The sequence below is a fragment of the Scyliorhinus torazame genome, chromosome 8 (assembly GCF_047496885.1).
Source record: "Scyliorhinus torazame isolate Kashiwa2021f chromosome 8, sScyTor2.1, whole genome shotgun sequence".
Classification (NCBI taxonomy): Eukaryota; Metazoa; Chordata; class Chondrichthyes; order Carcharhiniformes; family Scyliorhinidae; genus Scyliorhinus; species Scyliorhinus torazame.
Genome location: NC_092714.1, coordinates 80,682,961 through 80,700,293, shown reverse-complemented (window position 1 = coordinate 80,700,293; position 17,333 = coordinate 80,682,961). Strand labels below are relative to the sequence as shown.

The window sequence follows — 17,333 nt, the reverse complement described above, 5'->3', positions numbered from 1 at the left end:
TGCTCACACCCACGGTGGCACAGTGGTTAGAACTGCTGCTTCACAGCTCCAGGGACCAAAGTTCAATTCCGGCCTCGGGTCATTTTCTGTGTGGAGTCTGCAGTTTCTCCCCGTGTGTGCGTGGGTTTCCTCTGTGTGCTCCGGTTTCCTCCCACTGTACAAAGATGTGCAGGTTAGGTGGGTTGGCCATGCTAAATTGCCCCATAGTGTCCAAAAGCTTAGGTGATGTTACTGGGTTACCGGGATAGAGTGGAGACGTGGGTTCTTTCCAAGGGCTGCTGCCCTTGATGGGCCGAATGGCCTCCTTCTGCACTGTAAATTCTATGATTACATGCATGTGGTGTGGGGGGGGGGGCGGGGCGGGCAGAGATCTCACATTGGTCAATGTCAACAGATTTTAATCATGAACAGAAATGTCCCCAAGTGCCCCACTGCTCCCAGATCCTCCTCCCCCTCAACCCACCCTTCCCCCTTACCTACCCCCTGCCCCCGTGACCTCTCCGTGATCCTCGATGTGCTTAGTCTTCCGTGCTCTACCGCTGCATCTAGGTGTGTCCCCAGGATGCACACCAGAGATGGAGGCAGCCTGCAGCTTACCACATCCCATGGCCTTCAATGCTCCTGGAGGGTGTCCTCTGGGGCCGAAGGGGCCCGCCGCACTTCCGCATGTACCAGGTGCAGACTGTGAGGCGCAATTTTGTCGGTGGATGGAACACGGGGTGGGGGGCGCTGGTGGCTGCCGTCGCCACTCCGTAGGATGGCTCTGGGTTGATACCCACGCGTCCACCCGGTCTGTTCCCATATGGCCTGGGGTTCACCTCAGGATTGAGGGGCAGCGGAATCCCGCTGCCTCTGTATCATCAGGCTCTGCCAGCCCTGGCAGCGCCCCAATGTCTGCAACATGGTGTTGATGCCCTCGGGAATGCTCCTCAGTGATTGGGACACATCTCACAGTGACCGGGACATGCTCTGCAGCGCCTTGGCAATGGCCACCTGAGACTGGGACACGTCCCCCAGTGACCGGGACATGCTCTGCAGCGCCTTGGCAATGGCCACCTTAGACTGGGAGGTGGTGGGCCACAACCCAAATGGACTGGCACCATTGGCGGTAGGTCCTGTGGGAGAATGGACATGTGGCCAGTGGGAGGGATGGGTCAGTCTGTATACCATTAACAACTCACATTTGACTGGTCATCTAGGTGGAGGCCACTGGATTCTCAACTCTGCACCATGCGCTACCTCTACAGTGGTCATCGATCTGTCATGGGCCACCCCTGTGACCTCCAGGGCCCATTCCTCACAGGGGGCGAGAACTCTGATGTCTGGCACTGTGCCGCCCATCTGGGCCCTCCCGTCGTTTGTGGACCAACTTCTCCTGCGGGGTCATTGAGAAGGCATCATTAGCCGGGCACTTGGTTCATCACAGGGGTGGGGTTTGGGAGCATGGTGGGGCGGCTTCTGCGGCACTGCTGGACATGGGCGAGCCAGGGCATGGTGTTGGGCAGGGGCAGTGCCAGGCACATTCTCTTGGCGTGGGGATGGAAGGTCGGTGGGTTCAATGCAAACCCACCTGGGCAGCCTGGGTGCCAGTCCTTCTGGTCACACTCCCCTAGCTGACTGCTGTTGCCACTTCCTCTCAAGAGGCACTGGCTGCCCTTGGGACCCTCAGGGGAACAGGCCACGCCGTCTGGCCTCAGCCACTTCAAGTAGTCTGCCCAGGTCTGCATCCCCGAATTGTGCGGCTGGTCGTCTCGGCGGCATGGCTACGAGCTGTGTGGAGTTGGTTGTGCAGGATCGGTTTAAGTGCTTGTTCTCTCTTGTTTGTGGAGGGCTGGCGAGCGCGGTCCCGGCAAATCAGCCGGCAGGACCATGATTTGCGGCACGAAGCCCATGGGGCCTTATTAAGTGCGCCAATTAACATTTTATTAAGGTGACGGTCCAACCCTCCTCCCACATCCCCGCACCCTTGGTTGGTCCTGTCGGTGCCCGGCATTGTGGGCTCCCGTCCATGTTGCCAGGGGTACCGTCAGCTGGCGCTGCCCTTGCCAGCAAAAAACTCTCCCCCTCCTGTAGGGCTGATGTGATCGTTGCCGTTGGGCAGGCCATGTGTAGCCCCGCTGATGGATGGTGGCTGGTTTGGGGGGCGCGATTGAAATGGAGGAGGGTGGTGCGAGGGTGGTGTGGGACACCTATAAGGCCATTGGCACTCTGCAACAACAGGGCCAAGGTGGGTGGTCAGTGTGGTACGCAGCAGGATGGCTGCCTTGCAGCGCGGCAATGGCGGTCTATGCCTGGACACCTCAATCCCGTGGGGGCGTTATGTCCTACCTCCTCCCCCTCCCTCATCAGCCACGGCGCCTGGTTCTTGATTTTTAAAAACACAAGTGAACCTCGCCGCCGGAATCGCCCTCAGTGGAGGCGGACAATCGCGGATACCCCGGGGAATACTGGGCCATGCCCACTAATGACATGCAAACGGAGTTTACTATATGTGCGGAGTAGAGCACATTGACGCCGCTGTTGAGACACTGGAGAATTGCGATTTGGCGTGAACCCGGCGTCCTCCACGATTTCAGTGTCATAACCTGCCCAACCTGCCCAATCGCCTTTCCCGATTTTGATATCGGCCGACAGAGAATTCTGCCCTTAAGAATTTCTCATTTTTGAGAGAAATTACAGCTAGAAGAACAGGAAAATTCTTAATCTGCGTAGCTAGAAGTGACTTGATTATCAGTGTGACACCTGGCGCATTGCGGTCAGATTCTAATGTATTGCTGATGGATCAGCCACGGTATTGCTCACGTAAGTCAGAGGTTGTGTCATTTTATAAGTGCGGAAGCATTACGCCATGCACGGTACGATGTTTTCTAATGCGTAGCGGTGTATTCCTTTAAAGCTACAATATAATTGTAACAAATGTTTGGATCAACTGTCAATCACAGAGGGATATTTCTCTTTTTTTAAAGTATAAATATTGTTTTGTAAATACAGGCTTATAGATCTGTCCCATTTTAATGGTTGTTTGGAGAAGAAACTCTGAAGATTTGAATGTGTTTAATTAACAGATTATAAATACATAGCTTATTGAGATTGTTTTGCAGTGTAATGTATATCTAGGCAGGTAAAATTATACATGTAAATTCACACATAAACACATATTTATGCACAGGACTAGTTACAATGCTGATTTTTACAAAGATTTTAATAGTGTAAAATGTATCTCTCAAACACACTTACGTGCACAGACTGGTGCAGCCATTGACCAGATACTGTTGTACTGACAAACGCTTGCTTTGCTTCCTCGCAATTCATAGCCGCCCATGCAAGAAAATTCACAGGTTGCCCCATAGTTATCCCCATCACTGGAGCATTTTATCGAGCCATTGTCTGGTGGAGTGAGCTTCCCACAGCGCCTAACTGGTAGCAAACATAATTCAAAGCACAGTTCTCAGAAATAAATGCATTGCTTTTTGCTGTTTTTAAAATCTTTGGAATATAAAATAACTATGAATAGCCTGTTTGCAGTAATTCACTTGCTGTAAGTAAAACTGTGTTAAATTAACGATATAAACATGTTTTTCCATGACATAATTCATAGACTTCTGCTTTTCAGTTTTGAAGACAAATTAGGATGTGAATATTTAAACTATGATCAAACCTGCTATTCATAGTCCCACATGGTTGACATTGTTCAGTTTCATTAGGAAGCTTAATAAAAATAAGTATTTTTTAAATAATGAAGGGTTTTGATAAGGTAGATGAACTATGCTTCATTTTACTTCCCCTCCTGCTATCTGCCTGTGTTGGGCTCAATGTGGGTCAGGTGCCCAGTGCCTTTATTAAAATGAGGCTAAATAGAAAATCAGGGCTTGATAAGGATAAAAGGATGGATTTTCTGCTTCACCGGTCAGATGGATAACATAAACGAAAGGTTAAAGTGATGAACCTTAAATACAAAGTCCAAAATCTTACTTCTGGAAAGAATCTTCTTGAGGGTCCTGTTAACCACAGTAAACAGTGGAGTCCTCGGTTGAGGAAAAAGGAGGACATATCAGAGGCACAGATATGTATGGTTACATCATCAGGGGATGCGAAGGAGGGGGAGAAGCTGGGAGATAAGAATTAAATCTTTGCGGGATGCAAGGCATGAGAAATATGGATGAGGTAGCTGTTGGAAGTCAGTGAGCCGATGATGAATATTTGTTGATCGCCTATCCCCAGAAATGTAAACTAAGAATTCAAGCAAGGGAAGTGAAGAATCGGGGGTGGACCTTGTGAAGGTGACAAAAGGATGGAAGTTGGAAGCAATGTTGAAGATGTTTTGGAATTAGAGGCAAAAGTAGGAAGAATCGCCGATATACTCATCAATGTGCCTGAAAACAAGTTGCGGGGCGGGGCCACAAATAGAACTGGAACAAGGAATGTTCCTCCGCCCCCCCCCCCCCCCCCCCCCCCCCCAAGACAGGTTTATCTGGGTCCCAAATGGGTACCCAGAGCAACGCCTCTTATTTAGGGGAAGTGCGATTAGTTAGAAGATAAATTGTTCAATGCGAGAGCAAGTTTGGCCAGACGGAGAAAGGGGGTGGGTTGTGGAAACTGGTTGGAACTTCATTCAAAGAAGAAGCAGGGAGTTTCTACAGATTGGCAGGAACTGACTGCTGTGTTCAGATCATTTGAACAGTGAACTGCCAATTGAAGAGTGTCACAGAAAAGCTGGGTGCTTCCAAATAGCAGTAAGTGAGAATTACTCTGGACTGTTCTTCTGCACCTCCTCTCAGATTGGTATTGGGAGAAACCCAGGGACATTCATCTACTGGTCTTTCCCAGCAAGGGGAACGCACAGGGAATCACAGGTAAGGGAAAGTTAGAACATATAGCTGCAAAGTTCGATGCATGTTTGATATTACACATCCATTTTTGAGATTCGCTTTTTCACACGTCTCAGCATTTCTCTTTGGTTACCAGAGTGAAAAATCGCCCAGATTAGGGGAAATAAACTACAACAAGAACTCACATTTATATAGCTCATTTAATGAAGTAAAACATCCCAAAGGGGTTTCACAGAAGCATTATCAGACACAATCTGACACTCAGCCACATATTAGGACAAATACCAAAACGTTGTTAAAATGGGTAGGTTTTAAAGAGCATCTTAACGGACAGAGAGGCAGACAGGAATAGGGATGTAATTCCAGAACTCAGGCCCAAGGCAGTTGAAGGCATGGCCGTCAATGGTGAAGCAAAGGAAATCCACAATGCACACAAGGCCAGAATTGAAGGACTGCAAAGTTCTATGGAAAGACATGGCTATAAATTGCCTAAACGGATACCTTCCAATAGGATAAAACAATTACCACCTTTAAAACAGGCCACCGAGGTTGCAAAAGAAAATAATCTGGAAAATAAAGTTGAACATTTGTACAGCATTTTATTTATGACAGTGACCTCAATTACTGTAAAATGCATGTAGGACTTACCTTGCACCTTAATTGTAAAGCGGCATGAAGCCTTGTTTCCAGCCCTGTCAAAAACCGTATACTGAATTTTATGTTGACCCTCAGGAAAGTCTGAGCGAGGAGGGAGGCCTTTCAATATAACACTAAAAGAAAAGAAAATGTGTTAATACGGAATTTCGTTGCATGTAATCAAATCTAACTTAATTCAAATGCCAGGATGCAACAGTACAAGTTTGCTCAAGTAATATCCTCATCACCTCAAGGCTAGTCATGAGCAAAATGCTCATAAAGCCTCATTGCTGTCATCGATCTGGAACTATGTAAACTGTGGTGCTGGATAACACTGATCGCTGTCCTCGATGATTCATTTTGGATGTGACCAGTGCAGCTCCTATTACAATCTGTATCGTCTTGTGTGGAACCATTATTTTGGAATAAAAAATGTTATTCAAAATTTTAAATTATATCTTCATTTTAGATCTGTACCTTTCCGCCTCCACATTGTGGATAATGTGACAGCTCCTTTCTCAATGGCCACTGAATTTTGCAATAATCAATGTATAATGTACTAATCGAATTTATGGACTTGAATGCATTTAAATAGGGGATGCTAATCAGAAAACTTTATACGAATTATTGCTCTGAAAATTATTAATACCCGAACCAAAATCATCACCATAGATTGTACAGTATTAAGCAGTATCATGGAACTAACTGACTACTTTCACTCTTTTTATTTCTTCCTCCCCACTCTATCCATACTCCCCAACCCGCCACCCTACCATTGTACACTATGCCATGGTTAAGAAGACAGAGAATTTCACCCCCCCCCCCCATTCCATGACCAAGACAAAAATAAAACTGTTCAATGGAGGCTGGGGCAATTCAATTTCTGATTTTTTCCCCCCTCTCTCTGCTGGGACGTCAACCAGCACTTCACTAAACGTTCTTCAAAATGGCAGAAACTTTTCTTTTATTAACCCACTGCTGTGCACTGTTGCAACTGAGGACATAATTTCAGAATTTTCCATGGCTGAAATGCAAATTAAGTAGCAAAATAACCAAACTATAATAGAATTTATCAGGGTCAAAAGTTAACAAAGCAGCAATGTGAAATTTTTGTACTTAACTTAATTACTTGTCACTTTGCATTAGTTATATTTTTTAAATATCATCGTCCATGATATTTTAGGAAAAGAGACATGAACTTCCCCATTCAATACAAATTAAAACGCGTTTCGGCAAATGAAAATAAATCCTTGGGGGAAGTGAATCCTCGATAGTTACCAACTAAATTATGAATCCCCACGGCTTCCAATCTGATGCTACCTGCCAATATAACATTATAAATTATTCATTAACCTTCAAAGATGGCTAATTTTATAAGGAGTATTATGAATCATAATGCATTGAAGATTTTAGATTGATCTATCCTTATGCACGAATGGAGCTAACAGCTCCAGGTAACTAAGATTTAATTAGAAACACAGCACAGTGTTAAGTGATTACAGGCCATATGATTCTTTCATGTTTATTTTAAACTCTGCTTTTATTTAAAGAAACAGCACAGCCCAGGACACAAGAAAATTTGATACTCAACAAACAAATGAGATTTAATAAGTTTATTATTTTGCTTTAAAGCCTCTCTTCCTGACAGTTAATCCTCATCATTTTAACCTTCAGAAATGCACTCCATTCAGGTCGCGTAGGGATTCTAAAGTCTTTTAAAATTTTTTTTAGAGTATCCAATTCCTTTTTTCCAATTAATGGGCAATTTAGCGTGGCCAATCCACTTACCCTGCACATCTTTGGGTTGTGGGGGCGAAATCCACGCAAACACGGGGAGAATGTGCAAACTCCATACAGCCAGTGACCCAGGGCCGGGATCGAACCCAGGTCCCTCAGCGCTGTGAGGCAGCAGTGCTAACCACTGTGCCACCCCAGAGATTCTTAAGTTTAACATATATTACCATTATTGTTATATTATTATTGAAGGTCAGAAGTAAAGCTAATTTTTCTCCCAAGTCATTATTAATAACATATTACATGTTACAATTGTTTGCATCAACGCGTCCTTAGGTCACTAGTTTGCTTCCAGGTAAAGGACAAGATTTGTGCGCCCAGTTTTTTGGCACACTATTATAGAAAGAACATTAAAGCCATGGAGCTTAATAAAGTAGATTCAGCAAGGTGAAATTAGGAGCATTTCCACTGGAGCAAGGAGAGATTTAAAATGATGAAAGATTTAGGCAGAGTTGAAACAGCGAGAAGGGAGTTGTGATCAAGATTGCAACTTCACGAGGAGACAGGTTAGAGGAAAGTCAGTTGTTGGGAGTTTGAGGAAATCATTGAGGCAGAAAATTAGACAGATATTTGAAGTGGATGGTGACATTGGTCTATGGGTAAAAGAAGATTTATAGGATTAGTTTAGATTACTCCAACGAAGAGCTGACACAGCTACAATGGGCCATTATGGCCAATGCACTCATTTTGTGCTGCAAGCATCTGCTTCTGTTGGTGAGATCACCAGTGTAGAAAGGCTTTTAAATTTCTTTTAACCCTTTATTCAAGAATCTGACTTTCCATTTAAATCTTATATTAATTGAAAACTTGTATCTGCCTGCTGAGTACTCCATTTACTCCTTGTTCATCACCCCAGGCTTTAAAGTATTGAGAAAAATGGGCAATTGTGGTACCGGTTTGAGAGACAACCTCCAGTGAAGAGGAGGAGAGTGAGAGGAAGAAGGGCAGATTGAGAGAGGTCCAGGATGCACTGGGCTGCATGAAGGGGCCAGAGCTGGGCCAGACACAGAGGGCAATGAAACCATCAGATATCTTCAGCTGAGGTATAGAAGGTCTTATGCAGCCCCTCGATTACACAGGCAGAGAATTACATCCCCTTCACACTGGGCAAGCAGAATCAACAGATTAGAGCCAGAGGGTTTGTGGCATTTGCAAGTTCCCTAAGGTACAGAGCTATTGATTGGACACACGTCACCATTAAGCCTCCTGCTGGGCAGTCCTGCTCCTTCATCAACAGGAAAGGTTTACACTCATTGAACATCCAGCAGGATCATCATTGACAAATCATGCAGGTCTCAGCCCAGGAAGGAGCCACAACTCATTCACTCTTTGAAACTCCCAGGTGCCAGACCTATTCAGTGGCTCTGAAGCAAGGGATGCCCATTGAAGAGATGGCTAATAATGACCAGGAGGGTGCCCAGAACAGAAGCAGAGAAAGAGATACAATGACACCCACAGAAGAACCAAGGCCACTATTGGACAGGCCATCAGCCTCTTGATAATGAGATTCAGATGCACTGACAGATCTGGAGGGGCATTGCTGTATGCTCCCTCATAGGAGTCCCTGATGATTGTTGTGTGCTGCGTCCTCCATAACATCGCTATCCAAAAATAGGGGATGCCCTGGAGGATGAGGGCATGGCAGATAGGGGCCAACCCTCAGAGGATGAGAGTGAGTATGAGGTGAGTTGAGGGAACACTGCAATGTTCAGGTTGAAGGCCCTGGCTCAGATCAGATGGGTGGTCCTGGCAGTAGGGATACCATAATAAGGTTTTGATTGTGTCAAAAGGACCAGCCTCAGAGCTACATTGACACCATGTGTCCAAACTCATTTCCATGTGCAATGTGTGACTCATGTCACTGCTTTTCCAAACATAACGAGGCATGCTGCCCTGCAACAATATTATCAAATTTGTGTTCACCTCCTGACACAAGTCCCACAGACACAGCATAGTATGAAAACATCAGCATGAAGGACCATGAGGTCTGGGTTTATTTATAAACTTACAATGATTAGTTACATTCATAGGAATAAGCTTCTCACCCATGTGTTTCTCCTTTGTTGACTAATGTGGAGTTTCTTTTGATGCGTTTCCAAGTGCTCCCCCCTCACTTGCTGCGGCACTGGAGAGGTGGATGCTCTCCCACCTCTCTTGCCTTGGATGACTTCAGTGGGCATCCTCTGGGTGGCTGTGGTCTTGAGTGATCGGTCACGTTAGAAGCCTCCTGCTGAGAGGCAGGAGGATCTCCTGTCATCATGGCACTACACGAGGACTGTGTCAATGGTGGGTGGACGGAGGAGATGCTGCCCCCATCTGAAGCTCCCCCCCCAACCTTATGGTGAGATCCCAGGAGCTAGGTCTGTGACCATTCTTCCAGTCGCTCTGGCTCGGGGGTTGGGACACATACTTATGCTTTCGTCTGCAATATGCTTGTGCTTGGTTTGCGCCTTCAGGACCATCAGCAATCGGTCCATGGAAGAAGCTTGGTGCTCCGAAGAGTGGGTGATTGCTGTGCACATGGTCTGGATGGACACCTCCACAATCTGGGCCAGAGCACGCAACCCATATGGCATACCCGTCAAATCTCCACAGATCTTGCACTGGACATCCAGCATTTACCACATTATGGACGATTCCAGAGGCTCAGCATCTAACTCAGAATCGGTTCTTGGATCTTTCTGGACACTCCTGCCTGAGGCCTGCTCCACCTCACTCTACAGCAGCTACACGTATGACCGTGAAGTGCGCTCACCTGTGCTTCCCTCATTCTGATGCACAGGACTAAGATGCCAGTATCTGCGTTGGTGTTAGGGACAGAGAGGGGATGTGACGCTGCACCCTCACCTTGGAGGGATGTGGCGGGGCAGCACCCGGAGGAGCGCCAGTGGAAGAGCCTTCACCTGTGACAGAAAGACACAAGTCAGGGGATTAGAGGTCATCACAGACCTTCCCACACAAAACTCAGCAACATGACAGATGAGACTACGCAGACTTGTACAAACATCTGGAGCCTCCGATTATGAAGCTTCCCTGGATTTTCGTCTCGGAACGATTTTAATGAGATTCATTGCATCATGCCAACCCTCCACCCTCCTCCCACTTGCGCCTTTCCCTTTTCTATCCATTTGTGTAATTTTCTACACCTCACCAGACCCAAGCTTTCCTCCAATCTCGCCTCTTGCCTATGGTCCTGGATGATTGTGTCAGCAAGCGTCAATGCCTCCTCTTGAAATGGAGTCAGGACTACTAGGCTAAAAACAGTCCCGCCAGGCCAGCCTCATCTTGGGCATTTTACTCCTAAAAATGTGTGTAAAATTGAAACCATCAGCACTGCCAGCTTATTTAATAGCATGGTGTCGACACATTATTAGCAAGGTGTATGGCAGCCTAGATGCTGTGCACATCCCTTATCTAAGCAGTCAGCCAAAAATCTCCCCCCCGCCCCCACCCCAAATGTAAATGTCGCCAAAGTCCCAGAGGACCATAGGCTGCTCTCCCCTTTGAGTGCTGACCGGTGGTGATTTAACCTGAGGGTCGCCACACCTCAGGTGAAGAGCAAGGTTGAGAAGGTGGGACCTTCATGAATAACCTTAGCTAGTACGCGAAATGAACCCTGCTGTTGGCTTCGCTCCACCTCACGAACCGGCCATCCAGCCAACTAAACTAACGGACCCCAATACTACTCTCCAACTGGACCAAAGCTATCAGCACACACTGATATCGGCGCTGACAGCAATGTCTTTGTTGCATCCTACAGCCCTGGAGCTCCTGCCAAACTCACTCCATTTGCGATGGCAACCTGTAGAATACTGTCACAAGATTATGGAGGAATTGCCCACCCTGGACATCCTTGTCTAGTCACTGAGCCTTTTCTGGCATTGAGACCAGGTTCTCCTCATCAGCCCAACACTGCTGGCGTCCTCAGCTTCCTCCTGCCAGGCAGCACGTGTTTTGTCAGATGATCTGGCACTGCACAGAGGAGGGCTCCGAGAGAGAGTCACCATTAAATCAAGGGTCTGGTTAGGCCCATCTCCCGCTTCACCCTTTGCTCCAATTGTTCTGACATCTCTCCTTTTGGACAAAGTGGCAAGGTGGGACACATCAGAACTCAAAGAATTCACACTCATGTTAAAAGCCTGCAAAACCCTGAAGGCCCAATGAGCCTCACAACCTTGACGAATACCAGAATTCCTGGCACCCCTGCCACGGGACAGTGTAAATTACTGGCCGGGACCTCATTCCGCATCACGGTCAACAAACTTGAAGGCTGGACTTCCCACCCTCCAACACTGATTGAGCAGAACGAAGGCCTCAAATCCACCCTGCAAAGTCAATTGCTCCAATTAGCGCTTTAACGGGCGTGTTTCAATTATGAGCCCAGAGGTCGGAATGCCACCAACGTCCAGGTGCAGAACCTGCCACCGTCTGAGTGCATTATTCAAAAATTCTAATCATGGATAGACAAAAATGAATTAAGGCTTCTTATTTACACTGATGTGGCACTGTCAATGCCCAAAAATTACAACCATCCCAATAAAACTAGACTCCAGTTCGCAAAACAGCAAGATTGCCCTTAAATAAAAATTTGGTTCTTTCCAAGCTACAAAGAGCAAGAGTCCCCTGGAAGCAAAGGCAGACTGACCCTCATCCAAACAAGACATGACTCCATATACAAAACAAACAGATTCACCCACAGGCAGAAAGCCATGTCTTGGGCTATACCCTCTACAAGTACTGGTCCTGCAGCACAAGTGCAGACATCCAGTTCTAATACATCATTCAAAGAAATGGGAGGGAGCATAATTCGCTTTGGTACTTAATTTTTAAAACTCTTTCATGGGATGTGGGCGTCACTGGCAAGGCCAACATTTTCTGCCCATCCAGAATTGCCCTTGAACTGAAGGTTTGCCAGGCCATTTTGGAGGGCATTTAAGAGCCAACCATACTGCTACGGATCTGGAGTCACATGTAGGCCAGATCCATAAGAATGGCAGATTTATTTCCTCAAAGGATATTAGTGAACCAGATGGGTTTTGATGATATGGCTGTTGATGATAATTACCTGGTCACCATTACTGAAACTAGCTTTATGTCCCAAATGTATTAAATTGAATCCAAATTCCACCAGCTGCCACAATGTGATCTGAATCATTAGCCAAGGCCTCTGGATTACTCGTCCTGTGATATTACCACTACCCCACTGTCTCCCCCAACTCAAGGCAAATTTAAAGAAAAGGATTTACATTGAATACATTTCTTTTAAAGTGTTCAGAGAAGCAAATTTCAGGGATTACTTCCCACAGAATTAGTTCACCTACCCAAAATAGGAGGACAAGCCACTGGCACAGCCGATAGCATGCTCTGCCTTCATTATTCCGGCTGCTATTTGCTCTTTGAAATTTCCTGCTACTTTAATCACAAATATAATGCAAATATATGACCGAGGAAGTATACACAAGCTGACATTCAAAGTTCTTAAAAGGAAGCAGGAGATGGTGAAGTGGCCGAAGTGATAATAAAAGAGGCAATGGGACACATAATAAATGAATAAGAGACACAGAGAACTAAGGGTGACGTGAAGGTCATGTTTCCCCTACGGTTGGGGGGGGTTTTGCCCCTCCCTTCCGCGTTGCCCCTCCCTTCCGCGTTGTCCCTTTTGTGTCTCTCCAGCCTTTAGAAAGAAAGTTCATCATTTTGTAAGAATTATGTTACACTATAGATAGTATACATTATACTATATCCATGAACTACAATATTTACCAGAAATAGTCAATATATCCCAGCTGTTTTTTTGATGTCAATATGAATTTCTATCATTTAAAATTTCTTATTTCCATAATTTGAAAGCATATAATGCAAACTGCATGAAGAATTATTATTTATAGCGCCAACATAGACATCAACCTTACTTTACCGTAGAATTTAAAAAGATTAACAATGGGCAGAACCTTCTGGCCCCGTTGCGGTGGGTTTCCCCTTGGTGGATGTGATGAGCCATTCAAACTTCCACTTACTTCGGCAGGACCAGAAGATCCCACTCGTGGGAGGGGCCAAAAATTCCAGTCAGTGGCTCTGAGTCACTGGCTAGGATTTTCCAGCCTTACCCGTCAACGAGATCTTTGCGTCCCATCGAAAATCAAAGGACCTTTGGCTGGCCTGCCATATCCTTCATAGTGGGTCTCGCTGTGGTGGGGTTGGGAAATCCAGGCACTGCCTCTACATGCCATTGCCCCTCATTTCAGAAATAGCAATTACTTTGTCAAAATGCCATCCGCTGTGTCTTTTCCTTCAGGAGTATCCCAATTCACACGCACCGTCAGCTTCTCAGGTTCAGCCGTCTTCTCCTTGAAGCTCGGACACCTTATTTTTGGTGGGTCTACATCTATGAAGAAAAGGCAGAGATATATTTAAGGAGTCCAGTAACATCACCTATTCTCAATCTGGAGATACTGAAAATGTGTACTTACAGCATGTGCTTTCCTAACATCAAAGTAACACAACTTAGAGACGTTTAAGGTTGAAAGTTTCATTTTTAGTCATCTTTAAACCAGTTCCTTTGCAAGATTAGATGTAATTAAACCAGATTCAGGCCAAATTTGTACTTTGGGAAAATGTAATTTGTTTCAATGAATTGCCAAGTTGACCCAACTGGTTCATGCTGAGGTTTATACTGAACACAAGTTTCTTCCCTCTCTAATTGCCTCTTCCCACCCTGTCCTTATTCCCTTCGCCCTCAAGGAATTCCTCAATCCTTCCCTTCCACATGCTGTTGCTAAGCATTTCAGCAACATTGTCACTACTAATTGTACAAAGCAATTAATTTAATTTACATATTTCACAAGTGTGATTTCTTGAAGATATTGTTTTTTTAAAAAGTGGATTTACTGAAATGAACATACTGACCTACTGTACAAATACAGGATTTTATGCTTTTAAAACATCATTCTTTTATCTTCCTTTCATACAGATTTTCCTACTTACTGTAATGTAAACAAAGCCATTTGTGTTCTCAGTTCACATTAAATCACATTGCAGATGGCTATTCCAAAGATATGGAAGCGGACAGTAAATACATAAAAATATGCACACAATGTAAATTGCCTATCGCATTGGTAACCAGTCGAAGAACCAACTTTTTGCTAGGTGTTGTTGGGTTATATGTAAGACACTGCCCAGTAGAAGAGAAGCTAGTTATAGATTGTGTATATGGTACATTATTAATTGTCGAAAAAGGATGCCTTCAAAAATGGTTCATTCATCAGAAATATATTGTAACCCTAACAGAAGAATGTTTCAATATTTTTCTTTAAAATCTTCTTATTGGCATTTTCAAAAATTATAAAGTTATGTACATTGCTGGCCATGTTCATTCACTGTACAATACAGAAAGGTTTGTCTTTTCCTTTCCTTAAGTTCTCCTATACAGTCTGCCGCCATCTGGCTCGGCGTGTGGTCTCTCCGTCCCGCCCCCCCCCCCCCCCCCCGCCCCTCCTGCCTGCCCTTCTCTGCCCCCCCCCTTTGTGTCCGCCCCGGTCGGTGTGGGGGGTGTTCCCCCCCACTTTCCTCTCCAGTTCCTTTTCTTCCCCCCGTCAGCTTCAGCCTTGTTTCCCTTGTGGCCTCCCGCGTTGTCCCTTTTGTGTCTCTCCAGCCTTTTCTCATCTCCCCCCCCTCCCCCCGGGTTGCGCATTCCTATGGTTCCCCCTGCCTTTCTTTTTCCTCTCCTTTTTCTTTCTAACTTTCCCGTTTCCCTGTCTATTCATTGTTGCTGGCCTCAATCAGGTTCTGGGACAGGCCGACAAACTGCCCCATGTGTTCAGGAAGCCTTCCTCCGACCCTCGGATGGCATACTTAATCTTCTCCAGATGAAGAAATTCCGAGAGGTCAGCGAGCCAGTCTGCAGCTTTGGGTTGTGCTGCCGATCGCCAGCCAAGCAGGATTCTCCGACGTGCGATTAGGGAAGCGAAAGCAAGGACATTAGCATCCTTCCCCATGTGTAGCTCTGGCTGCTCCGATACCCCGAAGATTGCCACGTGTGGGCAGGGCTTCACCCTCACCTTCACAACCTTGGAATTGCCTCGAGAAGGCGGTGTCCACAACCCAGCAAGTTTGGGACAAGCCTAGAACATGTAGGTGTGTTTGGCCTGGCCCCTCTGGCACCGTTCACATTTATCCTCCACCTACAGGAAGAACCTGCTGTTTCGGGTTCTGATAAGGTGTGCTCTGTACACCACTTTGAACTGCATGAGGCTGAGCCTTGAGCAGGCGGAGGAGGAGTTGGCGAATGTTTGAATATTTGAAAGTGACAGGGCTTGGGAACGAAAGAGGCAATGGGACTAGCTTTGAATTGCTCCAACAAAGAGCAATAACACAATAGCCTAAAATGAGGCCATAGATCTGTATTAGGATGTAATTGTCAAGTGCTAAGTCACACTGGAATTACTTCTCAACAATGTAATTGCCTTCATTTGCATTTCATACACAATTTGATTAGCTATCATCAGTGCGTTATGGGGTGGATTCTCCATTGCACGACGCCGGTTTTGGGATTCCCGATTGGGCGGAGAATGGCGGATCGCCCAAAACACAGGATCGGCGCCGGGTGCCAGATCCGTTTCAATCTGCACTGCCTTGCCACTGGCCTCAGCGAACTTCCTGCCCCACAGCGGTGGGAACATGTAAATCAATGTTAAGCATGCATATGCATGCAATTAGCGGGCTTGAAGCCCGAGTCTCTTCCCCCCAATGCTCGCACCCCCCACCAAGATGTTCCGACGCCCTCATCAAGAAATCCACTGGACGGGCTTTGATGCGAGGTTGGCCAAAACAGACAATTTCATATTTGCTCACAATATACTCCATTTGAGCAATCACAACATATGGCCCTTTGTAGCCTCTTCACAATTTACATTCCTACCCATCTTTATCTCGGCAGAAAATTTAGCAACCATATCTTCAGTCCCTTCATCCAAGTGATTTATATAAATTGTAAAATGTTGAGGTCCCAGAGTTGATCCCTGTGGCACACCACTCGTCACACCCTGTCAGCCAGAAAAAGGACCCATTTATGCTAACTGTTTCCTGTTGGCTAATCAATATTCTACCCATGCAAATAATATTACCCCCTACACCATGAGCTTTTATTTGTTGCAATAACCTTCGTTACGACCCTCTGGGCTAGTGCACGGTCAATTCCAGTTCCACTTGACCCAGAGTTGCAACACGATTTAAATTGACAAATAAATCTCAGAAAGACACCTTTGGTTCTTGGCTGACCAATAACTACAGTCACCAGATTTGTAAATTTAAACACAATTAATTTTATTAAAAATAATAATCCAAATACAACTTGTTAATTATCGAATTCCTATCCTCCCCTTTAGTTCACCCCACCCTCTACACACACACAAACACAGAGGGGACAGAGTGGTATAAAAAATACTGATGAAAAACATTACATTCGTTACTGATTATTTATTGTTGGGTGTAAATCTGGGAGAAAATGTGATAAAGGAGGAGAATAAAAAATATATTTTTTAAAATATTGATTAAAGTACGTGCCTTTTGTTTCAGATGGTTGTCTTCTAGCATACCTTCCTCCAGTCTAGGCTTTCAGTTCGAGATTTCTGCTTTCAGTCTGTAATGGTTTTCACTGTAGGTTCATCCAGCTGATCTCTAGGTTCAGAAATGCAGCAGCTATGCAGTTTTTTCAAAGAATGAGACTCACAGCTTCTTCCTGGAGCATCCAGGACCCAACTGTCCTTTTCCTTGGCTCTCTGAAAACCATCCCACTTGGGTAGGACCCAATCACTTCCTGTCGCCGGGCAGGATATGGCCTTTTGGCCAATTCATTGGCCACCAGCCAACCAATCGAACTGAGTTCCTTCAATCGCTCAGGTGCCAATAAGTCTGAGTTCTGCTGTTAAAAACGCTATTTCTCCAATACAACAGTGTACTATTTTATAACCTTTGAGTTCCTCACTTCCTCTGCTCGACTTAAAGGTATGCCTCCATTAAACTACCATGGATGAAAAATGCTAATGGATAAATAAAAATGGGAAAGAAGGGAATCAA

The 17,333-nt window shown here is 45.6% G+C and overlaps 1 protein-coding gene across 1 annotated transcript in view; it reads right to left on the bottom strand.

Annotated features, from left to right (window-relative positions):
* srpx (sushi-repeat containing protein X-linked) overlaps positions 1 to 17,333 on the bottom strand; it is a 110,798-nt gene that overhangs the window by 29,213 nt on the left and 64,252 nt on the right. Inside the window, exons 5-7 of the mRNA XM_072513888.1 lie at positions 13,518 to 13,644; positions 5,478 to 5,599; positions 3,238 to 3,417 (exon numbers count right to left, since the gene is read on the bottom strand). Coding sequence (XP_072369989.1) covers positions 3,238 to 3,417; positions 5,478 to 5,599; positions 13,518 to 13,644 — 429 coding nt within the window. The remainder of the gene's footprint in view (positions 1 to 3,237; positions 3,418 to 5,477; positions 5,600 to 13,517; positions 13,645 to 17,333) is intronic.